Source organism: Gadus macrocephalus, chromosome 23, assembly GCF_031168955.1.
Source record: "Gadus macrocephalus chromosome 23, ASM3116895v1".
NCBI classification, from domain to species: Eukaryota; Metazoa; Chordata; class Actinopteri; order Gadiformes; family Gadidae; genus Gadus; species Gadus macrocephalus.
The window spans coordinates 15460572-15485035 of NC_082404.1; the positions used below are offsets into that span (position 1 = coordinate 15460572).

Here is a 24464-nt window from a genome sequence, read left to right on the forward strand (position 1 = left end):
TACATTAAACTGATTGCTGTAGTAGTATTATATTGTTAGAGTGAATCATTCACTGTAACGGCCAGCGAGTGCACAACAAGACTCTTTGCAATTCCTCCTTAAAGTCCTAATTTTTACATATTAAGATACTCCTCATAAAACCCTCACGTTTGCATACGCGGTCTGATCACGGCAAGAGGTCACATTAACAGCCGTGATTGTCAGGCTGCGATTGGCCCAGATCGTCCCCAGTCGATCGCTCAGCTGTCCCGGTTCCAAAGCGCTCCATTTATTGCCTGGTGCCTGACGACTACCTCTCCTTGTCTCAGCTCGACCATTGGGGGGATTAAAGGTTGTATCAGCGATGTTGGGCCACATGTCTTCTGTTGGTATTTGAAGCGAGTTTCCAAACAAACAGAGCCAGCTCTCCCCTCCCTTCCGTGTTTCGTGCATCCAGTAAAAAGTATCATGAACGCAGCGTAAAACCCCACAACATCCCGCCAATCACGTTAGTGATTGGCTCGAATACTATTTATTTCGGTTTTGAGTGGTTGGTAGAACCATTTGTTTTTGGGTACGATCTCGGAGCATAGGCTGCCTACAGAGACGTGTTTTTTCGTGAGGAAAGGTCAGATGAATGTGATGATTTATGTTTCGGCCTAGAATCGCTGATACGACCTTTAAGTGTTGGCTCGGATGTGCTGCTGTCGGTCCGAGCTAAAGGCCGAGGTGCACCGACATCAGGACGGGCGTGTTCAACAGAATAGATGTAGTCACACTGGGTTTACTGACACCGGGAGTGCCCCGCCGTCTCTGTGTCTCTCTCCTCCCTCCTTATCCCTGGTGGAGCGGTCGACAAATGCACATAATCCCCTCTCAATCTCAACACCTCTCTCCTCCCCGTCGCCGGATCCTCGTCCTGAAATAAACCGAGCGCCTGACGCAGGCGTTCGGCAGAGGCTGACATCAACGTTCCCGTGGTGCTGTTGACGAACAGCAGGTCGTGCTGCATCGAGGCTACATGTGGCTCAGGAGTCGGAGCGGGTCGGCTGGTAACCGGAAGGTTGCTAGTTCGATCCCCGGCTCCTCCCGTGGATCCTCCCCGAAACGTCAAGGTGTCCCCGAGCAACGCACCTCCCCCTAACTGCTCCTGATGAGCTGGCTGTCGCCTTGCATGGCTGACACCGCCATCGGTTTGTGAATGTGTGCATGAATGTGTGAATGGGAGGCAATATTGTATAGTCCTTTGAGTGGCCTCTGGTTAGGAGGGCGCTGTATGAATGCAGTCCATTCAACTGGGGCGTTGGGAGAAGATGGACTCTTTGACGGAGTTCCCTGGTCAGAGAAGCCCAATGCCCCATCAGCTCTCCAACTGGGTTGTAAATCGGGTTTAACCGATCCAACATGGCCGCCTGAAGATCCATCCTCCTAAATGGTTCATAAACAAACTGTCTTCTGCTGCTGTGGCCCCGAGAGCTACGACCATAATGAGACTACACACGCACACACACACACGCAAGCACACACACACACAACGAACCTCGCACACACACACACACACACACTTTATATATTGGTTTGCTGTTGGAGCTATTAATCAGGGATCAGTGAACATAAACTGTGCTGAGCTTCTCCTCTGAGACGGGCCCAGAAAGCACTCGAACAACATGTTGATTTAACACGGGCGGCCCAGCCAGAGGTCTGTCTGCTAAGTGTTAGCCTCAAGGGAGCCTCATGCTAACGGAGCAGGAAGCACTTACTCCACCTCAACACCCTCAGCACGAGACGCAACCGCTAGCCCACCTTTACTAGCAGAGTGCAAACTAGCAGGAGACACTCGCACCACAGCACTAGCACTGTGCCAGTGAAGTTTGTTAGCGACGCCTGGGGCTAGGTTAGCCCAGCGCTAGGCTAGCCGTTTGCTAAGACGGTTGAGCGACCACGAGAAGGAGTGGTGTACATTTGTCGTTAGGCAGATCAGCCTGGCAACAGACAGACTCACACACACACACACACACACACACACACACACACACACACACACACACACACACACACACACACACACACACACACACACACACACACACACACACACACACACACACACACCCACACGCGCACTCTGAAACACGCACACACACACAAAAAAAGACACACACACACGCGGCTTGCAGAGCTCACCTGAGGCCCGGTATGTCCAGGATGTTGGTGAGGCCCGTCCAGGTGATGTCCAGGAGCTGGGAGGAGGAGGAGGAGGAGGACAGGGGATGAAGAGTGGTTAAACCCGTTTTAACAATGGGTCATCAAACACCCCAACAACACAGAGCAGCCTATTGTTCTGGGGCCGCCACACGCCACTCAGGCCAACCGCCCTGACAGCCAATCTGTGGAAGTACAGCACACCATCGCAGCACAACAATGGCTGGCTGGCGGGGACCATTTACTAAAGTGTTTGGGTTTAGTTCCTGCACGAATGAGTCTGCAATTAGCTTGAATGGACAATCACACACACACACACACACACACACACACACACACACACACACACACAGACATATACACACACACACTCGCATACCAAAGAACATTATGTTCTCCATGAAATGGGGCGAGGAGAGGGTGCAGGAGGAATAAAAACAGAGGAGAGGAGTGAGAGGAGAGAGAGGAGTAAGAGAGAAAGGAGAGAGAATATGAAGATGGAGAGGAGAAAGTGAAGGAGGGGAGAGGAAATAGTGAAGGAGGAGAGGAGAGAGGAGGAGGAGAAGAAAGGAGAGAGAGGAGTAGAGGGAGGAGAGAGGAGTCAGTTAAGGAGGAGAGAATAGAGAGGAGAAGAGGGTGAAGGAGGAGATAGTGAAGGAGGAGAGTGAAGGGGGAGAGAGGAGACAGTGAAGGAGGAGAGTGAAGGAGGAGAGAGTGTGAAGGAGGAGAAGAGAGGAGAGAGGGGACGAGGAGAAAGGGAGAGAGAGGATGGACGAAGAAATTTCTCCGCCTGAAGACTCTGGAAGACATCTAGCCTTGGAGCTGTTCACTCTTCCACGGTTGCCCTGCTAAGTATGCTTTACAGATCTCACTGCAATAACAAAAGCACCACAGGATGTACCGCAGTAAGTCACACAGTACAGCGTAATAGGTGCAGTCCACACTGTCCCGCAGTCAGAACCACTGTAGCACAGTGCAGTTTAACCAGCCATAGGGTCCTGCTGTGATATTGATGGCTGGCGCCGGCTCAATTGTATATAAAGATGAGATGGAGGAGATTAAAAGAGCCAGCTTTCATCGGCCTGCTGGGAGAACTACCTTCGTAATGAGACCATGAGATCCTGTGGGTGTATAGGAATACGTATACTGTCACCGTGTTCCAGCACTGCAATACTGGATGGGCTGAGAGTGCATGTTCTATACCCTGCAGAGAGAGAGAGAGAGAGAGAGAGAGAGAGAGAGAGAGAGAGAGAGAGAGAGAGAGAGAGAGAGAGAGAGAGAGAGAGAGAGAGAGAGAGAGAGAGAGAGACATACACAGAGAGAGAGAGAAAGAGAGAGAGAGAGAGAGAGAGAGAAAGAGAAAGAAAGAGGGAGCGGGAGAGAGGGCGGCGGCAGGGGGAGGTAGGCTATGGATGCTTGCCATCCATAGGATGCACACTTTGCTCCCAGGTGCCCCCCCTCAGGGAGAACACCTGGGAACCGACGCTTCCAGTGGGCAGAAGTGGCTGCGAGTGCGGGAGCGAAGAGGAGGGACTTTCCAGGGAAGTTTCCATTGCAGATATAATCGTGTTAAATGAGCCATAGAACTCCTTGTTTCTCCTCCTGGTCTTCATCATTATTGTTGTTTATCTCCTCGCCGTGTGTCTAGTACAGCTCACAGGGAGTGAGACATTAGAAATTGCATTTTGTTATTAAGGAGGATAACCCTCTCAGCATCCTCTCCCAGACTAGCTAGCTTGGCTAGCTTGATGAAGGCTAGCTGGATGTAGGATAGCTGGATGTAGGCTAGCTGGATGTAGGCTAGCTGGATGTAGGCTAGCTGGATGTAGGCAATGTAAGTGTGGGCTGGCTAGATTCTTCTAGCTAACTGGGTGAGGGCAATGTAGGATAGCTGGATGTAGGCTAGTTGCATGTATGCCTGCTTGATGTAGGCTTGCCCGATGTGGAATAGCTGAATGTAGGCTAGTTAATTAAAGCAGCAGTTCAGCTCCAATAGAAACGCTGTCCTACTGAACTGGTCTATATATTTTTAGACTGCAGTAGGTTTAGAGCTAAGCTGTCATGACGGAAATGGAAGTGAGAGAGAGAGAGTGAACGAGGCAGCACTGAAACACCAGCCCAAGGTGTCTCTCAGATAGAGACAGTGAAAGATAGTAGGTCAACCACTCCAGAAACTGTATGAATCAGTCTACCATGAAAACATACTGAGGGGGTTATCCACATTTCCTCCAACCCTAACCACGTCCTGAACACTGAGTAAAATCTACCACAATCAAACCGGAGATATCGGGTTCCAACATTCAGAAAGGTTAGACTGAAGCACTCTGTTGTTAACCAGTCAATACCTGAACTGAATCAGGCACCTAACCCCCGATCAAATGCACGCAGACGGGCCTTAAATGTTGTCGTCTGTTGCTGTAATGTTATGATGAATGAATGGATTTTTTTTTTTATAATTAGGGGTCCTGTCCTGATGTCTTGTCTGTGATGTTTGTTAATGGAGCTGCTGGGATGCAAGACTAATTTCAGACTTGCTCTGACAATTAAGTACTGTGGACGACATGAGGTATAATGCGTAAAAATGCTTTAGGTTAACCGAAGGCCATGGAAAGGTCAGCTCTGCAGTTGAAAAGTCAATTTAACATAAGGAATCGAGTTTGCTCTAAATGCCATCTACGAGTCTGAATCTCTAACCTTTGAGCAGATTTCATTTGAGATAGAAAAGCCAGACGAGGTCAGCGATGGATGGGATGGCATGGATATCTGACCTCTGACCAATCGTCTTGGACGGCTCTTAAGCCTAAACCACCAGTTACACAACGGTTCTGTCTTGCACAACAATGGGCAATCACTCAGTTATTAGCCGCACAAATCAGCCTTTAGATTTCATTCTTAAAGGGGTGATATTATATCACCAGGTGTGAGTGTGACTAGCCGTTACAAGCCATTTTGAAATCTGCCTGTCTTAGCGACATCACAGGTGAGTGTGTCCACCACTGGAGGCTTCTCCATGGAGGAGAGGGAGGAAGATCCTCCCTAACATTGTTGAGAATAAAAAATGTAGATTGCCCAGACTACTGTAATGAATTAATGCCCTTAAATATGACTACTTTAATGCCTTTGAATATATAATGTTCGTTTCCCTGGGTAAAGGGACATTAGCACAATAGCAGGTGAAATCATCTGAAGGATAACGAGATTCTAAAATTTGCGAATAAAGTGTACAATGGAAACACTGGAAACAGAGGACATTGTTCATGCATAATTACAAAGCATTCCATTAATTGAGTTACAGTGCTAAGTAAGCGACCAAAGAAAAGGGCAGACCACTTCGCAAAATCGAGATCACCAATAGTATTGGCAACGTCAGTGTTGTGGGTGCTACATATATAACATAACATATTCAACATATTCGTGACTCTGAGTCCCTCACCGTCTTCCAGTCCCGCCTCAAGACTCATCTCTTCTCCTCTGCCTACCCCGAGATCACTCACCAACCCTAGCCCCATCAACTCTAACTTTTTTCTTGTTTATCTATTGTTGTGCCCCTATGTAAATGGTAAATGGTCTGCATTTATATGTAAAGCACTCTGTGTGTGAGAAAAGCGCTATATAAATTGAATCTATTATTATTATTATTATTATTATTATATTACATGGTTTGCTAGGTACTCATGGCTTACTGGTAGCATTACTAGCAATAGACTGTATTGCTGGCCCTGTTTGCTAATGAATAATGGCAAATCTCCAACGTGGGCTGTTCATTGTTTCATTGATGTGAAAATTCTTGATAGGGCAACCAAACGCCACGACAAGTGTCAAGTTCACGTTGGTGCTGCTATGCAACATTCCTTGCTAGGCACCATGCCCATAGATCAGGTTGTTTGAAATAATGTTCTTGTTCTTTTTTTTTTCTTTTTTTTACTAGTTTGTCACTCACTTGACCGTTCTGTTTGATATTGTGGAAAGGGTGAATGATTCAGAGCATGATGCATTTTAAATGGCATCACTTTTGGTCTTGAGTCTTTTCTTAAAACAATTGTAAATGAAAATAAACATAGCTAAATTACAACCAATAATTACAACCTGATTTGACTAATGGACTTTGGATCCTTTCCTTCTGCCCTTGTTGTCCATTTCAAAGACCAAAAGCCCACCAGCTTTCAAATGACAGTGATGCCACTGGTGGCTTTGCATAAATTCATAAAATGTATTCACATAACTATCCCTCCCTACTATTTTGAAGTTCACCAAAACCCCCTGAAACAATGAGTATCACATTCTTATGCCACCAGACACCAACAGTGGCAACCACGTGTGCAGTCCTTCCTCCCCTCACTTTAAAAACCACCAACCGCCACTGGTGTCCACCTAGTTGTACGCTGGATAGATCGGTCTACCAGCCTACCCAGCGGACTGTAGCAAATGTTGTTGATCTATCCATCATACATCTAGGTGGACACGCCCACTTGTGTGTCACTAAAAGGCAGAGTTTCAAATGGCTTCTAATGGCTAATCAAACTCACAACGGGTGGGATGACATCCCCCCCTTTAAGTCAGAAGAGCTGAACTCCGGCTGAACCTGAAGTTTCGCACCATATTTGTTTGAACCAATCATATCGCTAGAGGCAAGGACCTGTAAGCACGTGATTGGCTGGCAGCGAACACGGCCAGCTCAGCCAGCTCTGGTAAACATTCCCAGAGGTAAATCACACTGGGACGTCCTGTCAAGACACCAGTGCTGTGAGAGACAGGGTGTGTAAAGGTAGGAATCAACACCGGGCGGACCGGTCGCTGGAGATAGACATCATGGGGTCAAATATCGCTGCAACCAAACAGGAATCAAGATATCTCTTTAATCAATCAGGAAACAGGGCGAGACCCCGCCCCTTTTTAAATGTATGCGGAAGGACTGCTGGCTTTGAGATGAGTTAGGGTTAGGGTTAGTTCGTTAGAGTTAGGGTTAGTTAGTTAGGGTTAGTTAGTTCTACTCTTCTAGACTTCCCATTTGCCGGCAATACAAAACTCAAGTGGGGTGAAGTGATCATGTGACTCACCGGTTTCTTGAGGAAGAAGAGAGACAGGGCTCCGACCAGCGGCATGTCGCCTAGCAACGGATCCATCAGCACTCGCAGCACTCCGTGGAGCTGAGGACACACACACACACACACACACACATTAACCACACACATATTAACCATAAGCACACACACATGTTAACCACATACACACAAACATACAAACACATTTACCATACACATACACGCAGACACACAGACAAGTTAACCATACACACACACACACACACACAAATTCTACACACATTCACATACACACACACACACACACACAAACAAGTTAACCATACACACACACACACACACACACACACACATTAACCATGCACACACGCACATACCAACACATTAACCAGACACACACACACACAAATTCTACACACACACACACACATACACACACACACTCTGCCTCTATCAGTAGCTGGTTCAGCATCCCCCCTGTAACACCAGCTACAAAGCTTTGAGCTTTGAGCTCCCGCTCAGAGGAGAGGAGAGGGGGAGGGGCTGCCGGGAGGAAGAGGAGGAGGAGGAGAGGAGGAGGGGGGAGAGAGGAGGCGAGGAAGGAGAGAGGAGCCGAGCGAGGATGAGGAGGTGAGTCAGAGGGAGGGAGGTTCTGCTGACCTGTATGCTCTTAATGCCGGCTCTGCAGAAGAACCTCTTCACCTCCACGTCCACCTCTGTGTTGCCCACGAAGCTGAAACACCAACGCCAGCTCAGCTCACACACCTGACTTCAATCCCTTCATTAATGAATCATAAGGCCCAATCCCATTTCTACCCCTTCCCCCTTCCCCCTTCCCCCTTCCCCTTCCCCTTCCCCTTCCCCCTTCCCCTGGTTTTGAAGGGGTAAGGGGAAGAGGTAAGGGGTAAGGGGTGGAAATGGGATTGGGCCTAAATGTCTACTACTCCAGCGGTGGAACGGGGGGGGGGGCTGGCCTGGCACCCCCGCACTCAGAATGTTAGAACAAAGACAGTAGAGACGGCAGAGACAGTAGATTATAGCATACGACAGTACGGACAGAATATTAGAGTAAAGACAGAAGAGACAGCATAGGCAGTCGATTACAGTAGAGATAGTAGAAGGCAGTCCAGACAGAATATTAGACTGTAGAAATTGTAGACTATAGAAGAGATAGTAGACGACAGTGGAGACAGAATATTAAACTAAAGACAGTAGAGACAGTATATTATAGTAGATTATAGTATTGACATTAGATAGTGTCAAACAGCAGTACAGACTAGTGATCGACCGATAGTTCAATAAATGTTAATTTTTTTAAATCGACACATTTTAAGATTTGTTATCATCATTGTGTTATTTTTAGGATGTAAATTGAGGGAGGCTTAGCCTGGAAATCCAGACCCACATCTAGAAAGCTGTAGGGTCTGGCAACGAGTATTGAAAATGGGCCAACGCGAGGGGCGGCACCAAGCATGCCTTTGAAAATATCACTGGATAACACACATTGGATAACACTACGACCAATCAGAAGAATACAAGGGGTGACGTATCCAGACCAGTGGAGCTAACCAATAGATAAGACTCTTGCCGTATCCGGTCGGTAAAACAGCAACGCTTTTGGCCCGCCTACATTGATACATCGATGTGATTGATTAATGTTCTGGGACAGGGGAGGACAAGAGTATACACGGGTATATCGCTCGTTCCCAGTGTGACTCGCTGAGCAAATTCAAACTGTGCTCTCGCGAGAACTCTGGGTTTCCAGGGTATGATCGGCTCCAATTATCGCCTCAAGAAAATCTCTATCGGCGTATCGGTTATCGGCTAAGGCTGATTTAAAAAAAATCAGTATCGTATCGGCACTAAAAAAAATCTATCGGTCGATCCCTAGTACTGACCATAGAATCTGTAGACTATAGTAGAGACAATAAACTCAGTAGATTATAGTAGAGACAGCAGAGCATTAAAGTAGAGAAGGTATGTACAGGAGAGGCAGTAGGACCATTAGAGATATAACATATATATGAAGACAGATAGTAGAAGAAAGTATATTATAGCAGAGACAGAAAGGCAGTATGGACAGTAGGATACAGTGGAAACAGTAGATTATAGGAGAGATGGTAGAAGACAGTAGATTCTAGTGGAGATCAGTGTGTAGCAGCAGTACCTGACCTGCAGGTCCATGATGATCTGGTGTTTGTCGACGTTCTCGCTGTAAACTTTGACCCCGTTGACCCTTAGGGGCTGAGGAAGGGGAGGAGGGGGTCAATCCTTAGCACTTCATCACAGTAACACACACACACACACACACACACACACACACACACACACACACACACACACACACACGTAATGTGCTACAAGCCTACATACAGTACAGAAATATACATGAGCTTTCACTCAGCAGGCGTCTGCACATCCAACATCACTCTGGCCCAGGATCTGCAGCTCCCCTCCCAGGTTGAACTTTGACCTCATCAACCTGGTTGAACCCTGACCTCATCTCCCAGGTTCAACTCTGACTTCCTGTCCCAGGTTACACTCCGACCTTGTATCCCAGGTTGGCCTCTGATCTCATCTCGAAGGGTGACCTATGACCTCATCTCCCAGGTTGACCTCATCTCCCAGGTTGACCTCTGACCTCCCAGGTTCAAGTATGATCTTGTATCCCAGGTTGCCCCTCTGACCTTGTCTCCCAAGTTGACCTATGACCTCTTCTCCCTGGTTGACCTCTGACCTTGTCTCCCAGGTTGATGGTGGTGAAGCAGAAGGAGCTCAGTTGTCCGTGCGTCTGTCTCACCGCCGGCTCGATGGTCTGCCGGAACAACTTCTCCACAAACTGACCGACATACGGCCACATCTGTTCCACCGTCTGAAACACACACACACACACATAAAATCTGGACACCGTCTGCAACACACTCACACACGCGCAAACATAACATCTGGTCAACACACACACACACATAACATCTGGACACCATCTGCAACACACACATCCACACACACACACACACACACACACACACACACACACACACACACACACACACACATCTGGACACCGTCTGCAACACACACACACTCGCAAACATAACATCTGGTCACCGTCTGCAACACACACACAGACACACATAACATCTGGACACCATCTGCAACACACACATCCACACATACACACACACACACACACACACACATAACATATGGACACCGTCTGCAACACACACCCACACACATAACATCTGGAGAATCTGCTCAATACTCTAGTCACTAGAGTGTGTAGTAGACACTACACACTCTAGTGTCCACTAGACACTACACACTCTAGTGTCCACTAGATAATCTAGTGTTAACTAAAACTCAGAACAGAGATCTCACCACTGCAACATCACTTGCAGACTGTGACTCAGAGCCGGAGCAGAGAGAGAGAAAACAATGCAATGATCTCGAGGGAACTAAAACGCCGTCGGCTTTTTCAGACGGAGAGGAACTCTTTACCTTGTTGACCCACTCCACCCGCTCCACGTCTGGGAAATGAACCTGCAGAGAAACACAAAATTAGTCAGCGAGACGGGGGGGGGGGGGAGGGAGACAGACAGGCAGGTAGAGAGACAGACACACAGAGCTAGACAGAGAGACAGACACTTAGAGAGACACAGACACAGACAGACAGACAAACAGACAGATGGAGAGACAGACGGTCAGAGATAGAAAAGAGATTGAAACAGACAGAGAGACAGACAGACAGGAAGATGGAGGGACAGACAGGCGGGCTGGTAGACAGAGAGACAGACAGACAGAGAGACAGACAGACAGATATGTAGCGGGTTTTCCTGACTGTGAATCAATAGGAGAGAGGATGAGAGAGAGTGGGAGGGGGAGACAGAGTTGGAGGGGGAGACAGAGAGAGAGAGAGAGATAGACACAGAGAGAGAGGGACATTATATAATGATTTGGAAGTGGCGGGCCAGCAAGCTGTACAGGTAACCATGACAAACGGACCGTTCCACCCCTAGCCAGGAGAGGGGGCCGGTCGCGGTGCATTATTGATGCCTCCTGTAGGACCCCGCTGAACATCAACATGAAACATTAGACGATAAAAACCTGCACCTTTAGAGGGACTTTGTGGTGAAAAACGATTCTTCATGTTTTATTTACTCTTGGTGTGACTCCATCATGAATCTCATCAGAAAGAGAGGTACTTCTGTGTGTGTGCGCGTGTGTGTGTGTATACGTGTGCGTGTTTGCCTTTCTGTACGCGCGTGTGCCTGTGTCGTGTGCGTGTGTGTTCCCGTGTGCGTGCCCGTGCGTGTGTGTGCGTGATGGCTGCGCGTGTGTGCTTGTGTGCGTGCCTCTGTGTGTGTGCGCGTGTACATGTGTGTGTGTCTGTGTGTGTGCGCGCCTATGGGTGTGCCTGTGCGTACTTGTGTGTGTGTGACTGTGCGTGTGTTTGTGCCTGTGCATGCATGAGTCTGTGCCTGCACATGCATGTGTGTGTAGGTGCCTGTGCGTGTGTGTGTGTGCCTGTGTGTGTGTGGGTGTGTGCTTGCATGCGTGCAGGTCTATGATATGATATCCTTTATATATATATATTAACAAAACTCTATGAATGATATTGATTAAATGAATATTATAGTGGATTTACCCTCGACAGATACGACACCTGAAACCAGAAACCCTCACATTCCGGGTGGGACCTGTGCTGACATGTGTAACTTCTAACATCAGATCTAAAACACATCCAGAGGACTCTCTGACAGGACCTGAGCTCACAACCAGTCGCCATGACAACCGACCTGAGTTCCCCCCCAGTGAGGGCTGGATGTGAGTCGGTTCTTCACCACGACGCCTGATCTCAGACCAGCACCAGAGCTGTACTCTAACCCTGGGACTACAAACAGCTGATCTCAGACCAGCACCAGAGCTGTACTCTAAACCTGGGACTACAAACAGCTGATCTCAGACCAGCACCAGAGCTGTACTCTAACCCTGGGACTACAAACAGCTGATCTCAGACCAGCACCAGAGCTGTACTCTAACCCTGGGACTACAAACAGCTGATCTCAGACCAGCACCACAGCTGTACTCTAACCCTGGGACTACAAACAGCTGATCTCAGACCAGCACCAGAGCTGTACTCTAACCCTGGGACTACAAACAGCTGATCTCAGACCAGCACCAGAGCTGTACTCTAACCCTGGGACTACAAACAGCTGATCTCAGACCAGCACCAGAGCTGTACTCTAACCCTGGGACTACAAACAGCTGATCTCAGACCAGCACCAGAGCTGTACTCTAACCCTGGGACTACAAACAGCTGATCTCAGACCAGCACCAGAGCTGTACTCTAACCCTGGGACTACAAACAGCTGATCTCAGACCAGCACCACAGCTGTACTCTAACCCTGGGACTACAAACAGCTGATCTCAGACCAGCACCAGAGCTGTACTCTAAACCTGGGACTACAAACAGCTGATCTCAGACCAGCACCAGAGCTGTACTCTAACCCTGGGACTACAAACAGCTGATCTCAGACCAGCACCAGAGCTGTACTCTAACCCTGGGACTACAAACAGCTGATCTCAGACCAGCACCAGAGCTGTACTCTAAACCTGGGACTACAAACAGCTGATCTCAGACCAGCACCAGAGCTGTACTCTAACCCTGGGACTACAAACAGCTGATCTCAGACCAGCACCAGAGCTGTACTCTAACCCTGGGACTACAAACAGCTGATCTCAGACCAGCACCAGAGCTGTACTCTAACCCTGGGACTACAAACAGCTGATCTCAGACCAGCACCAGAGCTGTACCCTAACCCTGGGACTACAAACAGCTGATCTCAGACCAGCACCACAGCTGTACTCTAACCCTGGGACTACAAACAGCTGATCTCAGACCAGCACCACAGCTGTACTCTAACCCTGGGACTACAAACAGCTGATCTCAGACCAGCACCACAGCTGTACTCTAACCCTGGGACTACAAACAGCTGATCTCAGACCAGCACCACAGCTGTACTCTAACCCTGGGACTACAAACAGCTGATCTCAGACCAGCACCAGAGCTGTACTCTAGCCCTGGGACTACAAACAGCTGATCTCAGACCAGCACCAGGGCGCAAGTCCAGCGGAAGTGTGTAAACCCTGTTATTAAGGCCTGTTATTATTGAGTCCAACAATTGATCCAGTTTATTGATTAATATGGAGCTCATTGATAAACAAAGCTCATCGATTAACACAGAGCTGATAAATTCACATGGAGCTCATAGATTAACATGGTGTTGATAGAATAACATGGAGCTCATAGATTAACATGGTGTCGATAGATTAACATGGAGCTCCTAGACTAACATGGGAGTCTTGAGAGGGTCTCTGCAGAGCGGTTGCACCCTGGTGGGCTCTGGGCTTCAGCACAGACCGGACCAGGGGCGACCGGCAGCCTCTCTGGCCCGCTGACAGCAGCCGGCATGTGGCTGCGCTCCCTCCTGGCTCCATGCCCTCCTCGGCTCATATCCTAATTGAAACATCGTATTACAATACCGGCTCTGGGCTGTATGGGGGGCCCAGACGGAGCAGGGGGCACGGGTACGGAGGGGGGCTCCCCACCATCACTCCCCCTCATGAATCACTGCTTTAAACAGCAGGGATCCATGAAGCCATTATGCTGCCGTCAGACCTCTGACCGCAGGGCGCTGGAGACGGAGCGACCCCCGTTCACTGGCCTGCAGAGACACACCCTGGGACTCTACCCCCTGGGTCCCGGGTGGTCCCTACCTGGGTACACGCCTGGGTCTCTTCCCCACTGGACAACCACACACAGACCCCCTCAGCAGAATTGGGGATCATCCTCCGCACCCCTCAGCAGACCTGGGGGATCCCCTCCAATCAGCCTCGGGATCACTAGACCCCGAAGCGGTCGGGTCCAACTGACGCTGAGAATGTATTTTATGTCCAGAGGAGGAAAAGGTTTCTGGAGCCCAGCTCTCAGCAGACAGCGGCCCGCTCAGAGACTAGTAATGAGCAGCGGGGGAGCACCGCTCGATAGAACCGTTAGCATTGGTTAATGAGCCGACGACGTCCGTCCCTGAGGTTCAGGAAACTGTTCAGCAGGCAGCTCAAGTTTGAATAAAGTTTCATGCGCGTTCGTTCGAACATGGTGTCTATTTAAGGCCTGACACCTCCGGCCTCTGATTGGCTAAACCTTCGTTTCCCCCCTGAACCACGTGACCTGTCAACACCTCTACTATATTCTCACAATCGGGAACTTTTACTTCGATGCTTTTCACAAAGGACACTTTCTGATAAGACATTGGGACCCTGACCCCTTCGGATATCGCTCTCGCTTGGCACACTGGGTCCCGTCCAGCGAGGCGGGGGGCGGCTGTCATCCTGAGTGATCCAACACCAGCCGTCATTAACCGCTCTTAAAGACATGTATCCTAATTGTTTTACATGGTGTAACGGCCCAGGTCCTGAAATAACCCGCAGCGGCGCGGAGAATGTTTCCTCCGCTACCCCGTATCTGGTTCCCCATTGTGGCCGGGCTGCTGGATGTATTTAGCCTGGGAGGGTCCGGGGGGGTGGGGTCCCTGCTAGCCCGGGGGACAGCTGCACCGGCGGGGCTTAACAACTCAACGGAGCCGCTCCATCTGCGGTCAGCTGACCCGGGGTTCCTGGAAACCTGGAAACCTAGGGACCTGGAAACCTGGGGACCTGGGAACACGGACCGTTTTCCGTGGAGACCTCCTCAGCAGAGGTCAACCAGAGGCACGAGGTGGGGTGAGGGTCATACTGATGACGGACGCAGGTCCGCGTGCTTACCCATGGCGGTAGATCCGAACTTGTGAGGGTGTGTCTGGGGGGGTCTTCGTGGGCCAGGAACGCAAGGGCTCGGTTCAGCCGGCTGCTCTTCCCGCCCGCGTTCCGCCGCCAGCAGAAGAACAGTACGAGGCCGATGAGGAGCCAGCTCAGGCTGAACTCGAAGTATCCCAGAGCGTAGATGGGGAAGATCACTACGAAGGTCTTGGCGAACTGGACCCATGTCCGAGTGAGCTCGCCTGCCGAGGACGTCGGGGTGTCGCCGCTCTCGGAGCCCTCCTCCGGGGGAGCCGGGGTGGGGAAGTTCGGGGCGGGCGACCCGGGGTCCGCCGTGTGTCCGTTCTCCTTGGGGGGTGCCGTGGAGCCGGGGGTGGGGGCGTGGGGGTGGGCACCTCGGACCGCGGTCATGGTGTCTCCGGACATGTGCTGCTGCTGCCTCGGTTGTTTACACGGTGAGGATCCAGCGGAGGCGGTGGGCTTCCATCGGCGTGCGGAATGATCGCTTCATACTCACGTTTAAATGGCCTTTAAGCGCCGAGGCGCCTGCCGCTCACAGGCGATCCTCCTGAGCAGGAAACCGTCCACGGACCGAGTCTATGGACCGGGTCTTTGGTCTATGGACCGGGTCTTCCCCGTCCCTTGGCAGTGTGTTACCAGACCCAACTATCTGCTGTCGGCCACCGAGACGCACTGGCACAACGCGCCGTGGTGCGCGGGGATCAGCCTGCAGGAGCCGCTGAGGCTGCAGGGCACCGCCCCCCAGTGGCCACTGGCCGCAAGTACACTCCACGTTAGGATTTTCAATAATGTTGAATAATAATATAATATAATTTATTATAATATATTTATTATAATATAATTATGATAACAATAATTATAATGTTTCTGTCATTTAGCTGATTTATCTGTTAATTCTGTCGAACTCAACCGTCTCTAAGGTGTTGCCGTTATTGTCCACACAGCCTATATACCGCTGACATTGTTACTCTTATTTTAATCTAATAGTATCAGACATTTCGTTCGCTGTTCTGGAATTCAGATAATCTAATAAAGTCAATATCAAATTATATTTATCTGTTTTGATCTCATCTCAACAAAAAAAGATGTACATATAAGGAACATGGACTACTCCAACAGACTGCTCGTTGTAAACCAGCTGTAGTTTACCGTCTATAAACAATAAATCAAATCTATTTTTAAAATATCCTGTACACTCCAACCCAGCGTATCGATTAGCCGTCCTGTTCGTATCCATGGTGATCAGCTGTTGATCCCAGCGATCGCTCGGTGATCGCCGGGCGGGTCTGTTGTCAAGAAGAAGTGACGCGTTCTCCTTGGTTTCAGACCGCTGCGCGTGCGCAGTAGACGCACACCAACATGGCGGCGTCAACACAGCAGCGGAGTCCTCCTGATCTGAGGGATTATTGAACCGCGGACAACGATGCTAACATGCCGACTGAGAAGGTAAACCTCCAATGAAGCTCCCCAGATAACGTTAAGATGTGTCCTAATTTCAGTAGATCGGAACTATATATTTAACCTATTTCTAGTAATACTTTATAACCATCTGTTCATCTAAAAGAAACTCACCAAGGAAGACACTTGGAAACCAGCCGAGCTGACCAAACACATGAGGGTGAGTTATTCTAGATAAAATAACGAGTTAACTAACTAGTTAACTAAAGTTATGAATAGGAGTCGGAAGTTTTATTATCTCACCCCAATAAATTATTATTGCTCTACTCTCCAGGACGCTGGTCATGGAGACAGGAGGAGGGAGGAGAGAGAGAGGAGGGCGAGAGACAACACCAAAGAGGAGGAGAGAGAGAGCAGGAGGGCGAGAGACAATAAGGATGAGGAGAGAGAGAGAAGGCGGTCGAGAGACCCCAGGGAAGAGAGACACGTAGAGAGGAAGAGTGAGGGAGCGGAGGAGAGAGAGAAGGAGAGGAGGAGGAGGGAGGGAGGAGCAGAGAGAGAGAAGGGGAGGAGGAGAGAAGGAGGAGAGGAGAGAGAGAAGGAAAGGAGGAGAGAGGGAGGTGCAGAGAGAGAGAAGGAGAGAAGAGAAGGAGGAGAGGAGAGAGAGAAGGAGAGGAGGAGAGAAGGAGAGGAGAGAGAGAAGGAGAGGAGGAGAGCGAGGGATGCAGATACGAGAGGACCTGATAGAGGCCCCCAGAGACACCGAGAAGGAGAGAGGGAGAGGCACAAAGACCGGGCGAGGGAGAGAGACACAGGAGACGAGAAGGAGAAAAGGAGAGAGGAGAGAGAGGGGCATAGGAGGAGAGAGGGAGGGAGAGAGAGGGAAGGAGAGGAGAGAGAGAAACACAAAGAGAGGGAGCATCGGGAAGAGGGCGATCGACGGCACGATGAACGGCCCGACAAAGCACGACGAGTAAGACGCTCCGAGGAGAAGGAGGAAGGTAGGTTCACCTCCTTCTGCTCACGGTGCTCCTGGTGGTTCTCCTCACCGGAGCAGGAACCCTCACGATTCTTTGATTTCAGAGAAAAACAAAGAACCCAGAAAAGACGGAGACAGGAGGAGGAAGCAGGAGGACGGAGAGAGGGGGAAGGAGGAGGAGAGAGAGAGGAGAAGAGAGAAGGAGGAGAGGAGACGAGAGAAGGAGGATGGAGGAGGGAGGGATGAGGAGAGAGAGAGGAGACACAGAGAGCGGCGACAGAGACAGGCAAGTCACCTCAGACTCAAACTTCAGCTTTGAAAAGACGAGCAGAATTCATCCAGTTTCATCTGGCAGCACCGCGTGTTCTGATGTTCTGATGTCTTGAGAGGAGCGTGTTGAACGGCGTGTCATCGTGGTGTTGGTGGTGTTCAGGTCGAGGATGTCGGTGGGGGCGTGTCCACGGAGCTCAGGGAGCCGGAGGAGACCAAGGCCCATCACCATGGGGACCAAGACACTGGGGAGAAGGAGCGGCGGCGAGCGAGTAGACACCCGGTCCTCCCAGAAGCAGAAGCAGCGGGAGCAGATGTTCCTCCTGCTGCCTCCGAGAGGAAGGTCGGTTTCCCCTTCAGACTCAGCCTGCTGTGCAGCGCCCCACAGAGGAACGCTCTGGCTAATGTGCTTAGCAGTGATGAAGCGCTCAACTAAATGTGGACCGTTTCTCCAGGCTGCTGCCGAGCCAGAGTCGGCGCACGGAGAGCCCGCGTATGAGGACGACTTCGAGGTAAAACAGAACTTCGTGCTCCCATGACTGTCGTTCTAATGTTTGATCTGTTCCAACGGCTTCTTCTCCTGTTTGTGAACATGAATGGCATGCTTCCGTGATCTTTAACAGAGAGGGGTACGTGTTTTGACGTACAACATTCATTCATAGCCCTGATTTCTCCTTAGCTCCTAGTGGCCTCAGCTTCTAGTGACCTAAGCTCCTCCTAGTGACCTGAGCTCCTCTTGACCTGAGCTCCTCGTGACCTGAGCTCCTCGTGACCTGAGCTCCTCGTGACCTGAGCTCCTCGTGACCCCAGCTCCTCTTGACCTGAGCTCCTAGCATGCAAGTGGTGGACGTTCAGGTATCTCTTCCTGATCAGTCGGTCTGGTGCTCTACAGGAGTACGAGGAGGACTTTGAGGAGCTGGATGAGAGTGGGGAGGACGAGCAGGAGGACGAGGAGAAGGAGGAGGTGGTGGTGGAGTCCCCTCGCCAGAAGATGGGAGCAGAGAGGAGGAAGGAGGTGGAGGCCATCCAGAGGGCCATGGAGGAGGAGAACCGAAGAGCAGCAGGGGGGAGGAGCGGAACCGAGGGGGAGATCAGACCCCAAGGTGGGCTCCACTATAACTCCTCTGTTGCCCAGGTAAGGAGGTCTCACAGAGAAGGTCCTGACTCTGCTCTCTGCTCCGTCCCCAGAGTCCGAGCAGACCCGTCCGGGCTCTCCTCATCGCGGTTCTCAGAGAGGTCCTCAGCGCGGCAAGTTTATCGACTTTGTGGCGGCGAAGCAGAGAGAAATCAATCAGAAAGTCGCCAGCCAGCAGAAGTAAATCTCCTTTCCAATAAAACGCATTAGAGTCGTCTTGTGAAGGGCGGAGGTTTTACGGCTGTTGTGTGTTTTCTGAAGGAAGCGCAGTACGGAGCTACTGCGACTCGTGGAGTTGGACTTCTCTCCGACCGTCTCCCTCCTGGACCTCCCACCGCTCAGCCAGTACGACGTCTACATCAAGAGCTTTGGGAACACCAACACCAAACAGGTCAGAGGTCACCAGGTCCTGCTTCGATGGAGACCACAGCGAGATGTCAGTCTGTCTGTTTCACTTTCTTTTGTCTTTATTTTCTCTCTCTCTCTCTCTCTCTCTCTCTCTCTCTCTCTCTCTCTCTCTCTCTCTCTCTCTCTCTCTCTCTCTCTCTCTCTCACACCTGTCTCTCTCACCCATCTCTCTCTATCTCTCTCCCACCTGTATCTCTCACCTGTCTCCCTCTCACCTGTCTCCCTCTCACCTGTCTCCCTCTCACCTGTCTCTCTCTCTCTCTCCCCGGTCTCTCAGGCCTATGTCCAGTGTCGTGAGGACGACGGGGAGCGAGACGTCCAGACGGACCTCATCGAGGTCCTGGACAGGTGGACCCAGCACCCGGCGGACCACACTGGAGCCTGTGGGGGTAAGCCAGGCAGAACAGTGAGACAGGCAGACAGAAAGAGAGACAGGCAAACAGACTGACTGTGGTGAGACAGGCAGACGGGTGTCTCACCCTGTCTGATGACTCTCTCATCATGACAGAACCGGGACGGTCTCAGGACGCCCCAGACGGGAACACGGCACAGATTAACATCGACTCCCAGCGCCTGGCCACCTTCCTACACTCAGCCGTACAGGTAACACACACCTGGACAGGTAACACACATCTGAACAGGTAACACACACCTGGACAAGTAACGCACACCTGGACAGGTAACACAACTGGACAGGTAACACACATCTGGACAGGTAAGACACACCTGGACAGGTAACACACCTGGACAGGTAACACACACCTGGACAGGTAACAGACAGCTGGATGATGGTTCATGAGATGAGCTGATACATGCCAGACAGGGTGGACCTATTGTCACAGTTGTGCGGTGTGGCGCCCCGTGTGGCCAGGTGATGTCGGTGCTGCTGGAGGAGGACCACGCTGAGAGACGGTCTCTGAGGACGACCAGCAGCCAGACGGACGCCCTGTCCTTCAGCGAGGGGAACCTGCAGCTCAACACCCAGCTGCCCTTTCTCCACGGTAACACTCTCCAGGACGTTCTCTGTTCTAAAGAACACACGTCCTCTGTTCTAAAGACACACGTTTTTCCCGTTCTCAATCACACATGTTCTCTGTTCTAAAGAACTCATGGTTTCTGTTCCAAAGAACACACGTTCTCTGTTCTAAAGACACACGTTCTCTGTTCTAAAGACACACGGTCTCTGTTCCCCTAACCCTCATGGTCTCTGTTCCCCAACCCCTCACGGTCTCTGTTCTCCCTCATGTTCTCGTCAGGTCGGCCCTGCAGCCTGCTGCTCTTCTCCGCGTCCCAGAGACAGACCCTGCTGTCGGTCCACGGCCCCCTGGCCCAGCCCGGGGCGGTCCGCCTGGACAGCTGGACCCTGCTCTGCGTCTGGAGTATGTGGGAGCCGTCCCGACCCCAGAAGGTCCTGGTCTACGAGTCTGAGGTGAACCCCAGGAACACTCTGGCCTGTTTTTAGCGTGTGCTTAGCGTGTGGTGGGTGTGTCACATGACCTCTCCCAGCTCTGTCTGCAGTCCGATGTTTTATACGCGAGAGAAACCTGATCAACCCTGACTAGGGTTGCAACTCACCACAAAACTCACGGTTCGGATCAGGTCACGGTTTTTGAGTCACAGGTCGGATCATTCTCGGACCTGCTTCCTTCCCCCGGCCAGGTGAGGTGCTGCTGCTTCAGCCCAGGGAGGGGTGCCCTGGTGCTGGCCGGGACGTCGGACGGCTCCCTGGTGCTCTGGGACCTGAGAGAGCCGGCCGGGGGTCATCACACCATGACCGTCGCCGGGACCGAGTGGACCTTCAGACAGCCCACCTTCTCCACCGGTAACCCACGGATACGGCCACACGCACTGTCACTAGCCCCCCCCCACCAATCAATACGTCAGCATCGACCAGTCACCATCGAAACATCACCATGACGTCACCAATCCACCAATCATCATTCCCCATCGCTAGCGCTCAACAATCCGACCAATCGTCATTCACCAACACTATCACTTAACAAATCGACCAATCATCGTTGACCTGCTACAATCAACACATCGCCATCCACCAATCAAAGTAGATGTCTGATCCGTGAGCATCCTGTGTGTTTGTTCCTCTGAGTGTGTGTTCGTCTGAGTGTGTGTTCCGCTGAGTGTGTATTCCTCTCAGTGTGTGTTCCTGTGATCGGTGTTCCTCCGATTGTGTGTTCCTCCGAGCGTGTGTTCCTCTGCCGACGGTGTGTGTTGTGTCCTGTAGACGCGGTCCTCTCCGCCCTGGGGCACCACTCAGCAGTCAACACCATCGCGGTGCTCCCCTCCCCCTCCTCCACCACCTCCAGCTCCTCTACAGCCGCAGAGCCCCAGCCCCCCCTGCTGGCCAGCGAGGGTAGGACACTAGGCACCATCCACTAGTACCGCTGCTATCACTGCTGAGTAGCCCCGGCTTGTGGTCTCACCCGCTGCTCTTCTCGCTGTCTCTCCGTTGGGTTCCAGAGTCGGCGGGGACGTCCTTCCAGCTCGCCTCTCTGGACGAGAGGGGGGTTCTGAACCTCTGGGTAGGTCATAGGTCGTTGGTCATAGTGAGTCTGCTGTAGGGTCACAGGTCATAGGTCAGACTGAGCCTTCTGTAGGGTCATCATAGGTCTTAGGGAGCCTGCTGTGAGTTCATGCTGTGTTTCCTACTCTGGCCACCAGGTGGTGCTGGAGTTGACCTCAGCCAGCCTGGCTGGATCTCAGACTGACCTGGGTAAGACCCACCACTAAACTCTCTCTCTATCTACACTCTGAAATTCCTCTCTCTTTCCACCAATGAGCTGACCCGTCCTCAAGCTTGTCATCATCTCCCTCGCAGGTCTGAGGCCCGGAGGAAAGGTCAAGCTGCTACACAGCTCCTGTATGCCTGCTGTGGAGAGGTGAGACAGACAGACAGACAGACAGACACATAGAGACACAGACAGGTTACACAGATAGACACATAGAGACACAGACGGACAGGGTACAAAGCAGACAGGGTACACAGACACATACATACACAGAGAGACAGATCAACAGACAGAGACACAAACAGAGAGAGACAGACAGTTCAGACAGACAGTTCAGACAGACAGTTCAGACAGACGTCGGGACATAAATAGCCCCCGCCTCCTCACAGCTGTTCCCGGCGGCCGTGTTGATGCCAGTGTTGTTGTCGGTTTCATGTTCATCCCCGTTGGTGTTCTGACCTCCATGGGAACTCTGACCTCTGTGTGACCTCTGACCTCCAGGGAGGGCGCCGACCTTGAGGCCCTGCAGCTCCACTTCCTGCCCAGCGACGCCAACCACTTCCTCATCACCACCAACATGGTCAGAGACACGGAGAACACCTACATGTTCATTCTGTCCTGAATCTACTCTACTCTGTTCTACTCCACTGTTGTACTCTACTCTGTTCTACTCTACTCTACTGTTTGCCTCTCCTCTGTTCTCCTCTCCTCTGTTGTACTCTACTGTCGTACTCTACTGTCGTACTCTACTGTTCTACTCTGCTCTGTTCTACTCTACTCTGTTCTACTCTACTGTTGTACTTGACTGTTCTCTACTCTGTTCTCCTCTCCTGTTCTCCTCTACTGTTCTACTCCACTACTGTTCTACTCTGCTGTTCTCTACTCTGTTCTACTCTCCTGTTCTCCACGGTCCTGTTGTTTGGGATGATGTTCTATCGTAGCGTTCTGCCCGCAGGGAGTGGTGCATCATGGGACGGTCCATGGGTTCAGATCCCCTCCCAGGGACTACGGCTCTCAGGAGGGGGGGTCGAGACCCCTCAACGTCACCTCCCTCCACTTCTCTCCCTTCAACCCCCAGCTCTTCCTGGTACACACACACACACACACACACACACACACACACACACACACACACACACACACACACACACACACACACACACACACACACACACACACACACACACACACACACACACACACTGGATGAGCTAGTGACTGAGTGAATGAGCTAGTGACTGAGTGAGTGAGGTAATGACTGAGTGAATGAGGTAATGACTGAGTGAATGAGGTAATGACTGAGTGAATGAGCTAGTGACTGAGTGAGTGAGGTAATGACTGAGTGAATGAGGTAATGACTGAGTGGATGAGGTCATGACAGGGGGCTGTACCTGTGCTCCAGGTTGGCTGCTCGGACGGCAGCATGAGGCTCCACATCGTGTCGTCCCATTGGCCGCTGGCTGAGTGGACCACCTGCCGAGGGGGCGGGGCCCCGGAGTTGGGCGTGGTCTCGGTCCGCTGGTCCCAGTCCAGACCGGCCGTCTTCTGCGTCCTTGACTCCGCCTCCCACCTCCACCTCTGGGACCTGAGCCGCGACGCCCTGGGGCCCGTCGCCACGGAAACGCTGCACGCCGACGGGTATGGGCGGGGCTTAGACTCAGGGAGGGACCACAGGAAGCCCCAGAGTGCCCCCTCCGTGTTGACCTTCTCCTCTCTCCGTGGTTGCCAGGGTGACGGCCATGGCAGTATTTGGCTCCGCCTCCTCCTCCTCCTCCTCCTCCTCCAATCAGAGCTCGTTCTCCGGAGTGGCGCTGGCGCACCGCACAGGGAAACTCCAGCTCCACTACTTCAACCCCAGCTTCTCCTCGGCCAATCACGCGGAGGATGAGGGCGTCCTGCAGTCCATGATGCACCAAGCCCTCTGATTGGTTAATCGTCCATGATGTATAAAGAATTCTGGTTTGCTGGTTTGTACTGTGTATATATATACCTTCATTTATTTTTTACAGATTTAAAAATAATATTTAAAGTAGGCATATGTTTCCTGATAAAATGTTATTTAGAAAGCTCTGAATTTCCATGTCAAGCCTGAATACAGCTGAGGCCAATGAGGAAATAAACATGTAAACAAGCTTTGGTTTGTTGGTAATATCACTGGTATAATTTCTGGTAGGTTTAACTATTGTGGTGGAAATAAAACGTAACCAAACTCATTCTAAACCTTCCCCGTTCAAAATAAACAGCTGATACGTGGGGAGACATTTAATATCTTTGTGTTATACACATTATAATACACAATTTATTAGTGGACTTATGGTGCGTTCCAGAGCCCATCCAAAGCAATGGGATGTGGGACTTATCCTACCTGAACTGTACTAGCTCCTACTTGGTGAAGTGGGGGTAGGTCGTTCACCCCCCGGTTCGATAGTAGGAGGTTCCACTTCGACGGTGGGATGTTCCACTTC

General features: G+C 51.1%; 2 protein-coding genes across 7 annotated transcripts in view; one reads left to right on the forward strand and one right to left on the reverse strand.

Moving 5' to 3' along the window:
• The window catches only part of esyt2b (extended synaptotagmin-like protein 2b), a 38382-nt gene extending 22643 nt beyond the window's left edge, over positions 1-15739 (reverse strand). For 2 of the 4 annotated variants that reach the window (XM_060045525.1, XM_060045523.1), the window contains exons 1-7: positions 15051-15739; positions 10725-10766; positions 9961-10095; positions 9391-9467; positions 7884-7956; positions 7239-7328; positions 2164-2219 (exon numbers count right to left, since the gene is read on the reverse strand). In XM_060045525.1, coding sequence (XP_059901508.1) covers positions 2164-2219; positions 7239-7328; positions 7884-7956; positions 9391-9467; positions 9961-10095; positions 10725-10766; positions 15051-15470 — 893 coding nt within the window. In that variant the 5' untranslated portion in view covers positions 15471-15739. The remainder of the gene's footprint in view (positions 1-2163; positions 2220-7238; positions 7329-7883; positions 7957-9390; positions 9468-9960; positions 10096-10724; positions 10767-15050) is intronic. The other 2 variants (XM_060045526.1, XM_060045524.1) reach the window with 1 other exon arrangement.
• Positions 15740-15820: 81 nt separating this feature from the next.
• Positions 15821-24132, forward strand: dync2i1 (dynein 2 intermediate chain 1). Of its 3 annotated transcripts, none has more exons than XM_060045519.1 (22): positions 15821-16511; positions 16630-16683; positions 16798-17464; positions 17547-17728; positions 17876-18055; positions 18168-18239; positions 18614-18815; positions 18901-19027; positions 19109-19238; positions 19533-19644; positions 19764-19858; positions 20127-20256; positions 20512-20684; positions 20915-21077; positions 21495-21623; positions 21731-21792; positions 21932-21983; positions 22089-22149; positions 22501-22579; positions 22955-23086; positions 23402-23637; positions 23729-24132. In XM_060045519.1, exons 1-22 carry the CDS (start codon positions 16497-16499, stop codon positions 23922-23924), a joined length of 3249 nt encoding a protein of 1082 aa, XP_059901502.1. In that variant the 5' UTR covers positions 15821-16496; the 3' UTR covers positions 23925-24132. The 3 variants fall into 3 exon arrangements, with proteins under 3 accessions (XP_059901502.1, XP_059901503.1, XP_059901504.1); XM_060045520.1 differs by having other exon boundaries at positions 18168-18224; positions 18605-18815; XM_060045521.1 differs by lacking the exon at positions 23729-24132 and having other exon boundaries at positions 22941-23086; positions 23402-23569.
• Positions 24133-24464: the final 332 nt, after the last annotated feature.

What these genes read in the sequence shown, in the direction of transcription:
- dync2i1 (XM_060045519.1), top strand. An exon ending in CTGCTGCCTCCGAGAGGAAG is followed by an intron (nt 18,056 to 18,167) that starts GTCGGTTTCCCC and finishes CCGTTTCTCCAG; the next exon opens with GCTGCTGCCGAGCCAGAGTC. An exon ending in CCAGCTGCCCTTTCTCCACG is followed by an intron (nt 20,257 to 20,511) that starts GTAACACTCTCC and finishes TGTTCTCGTCAG; the next exon opens with GTCGGCCCTGCAGCCTGCTG.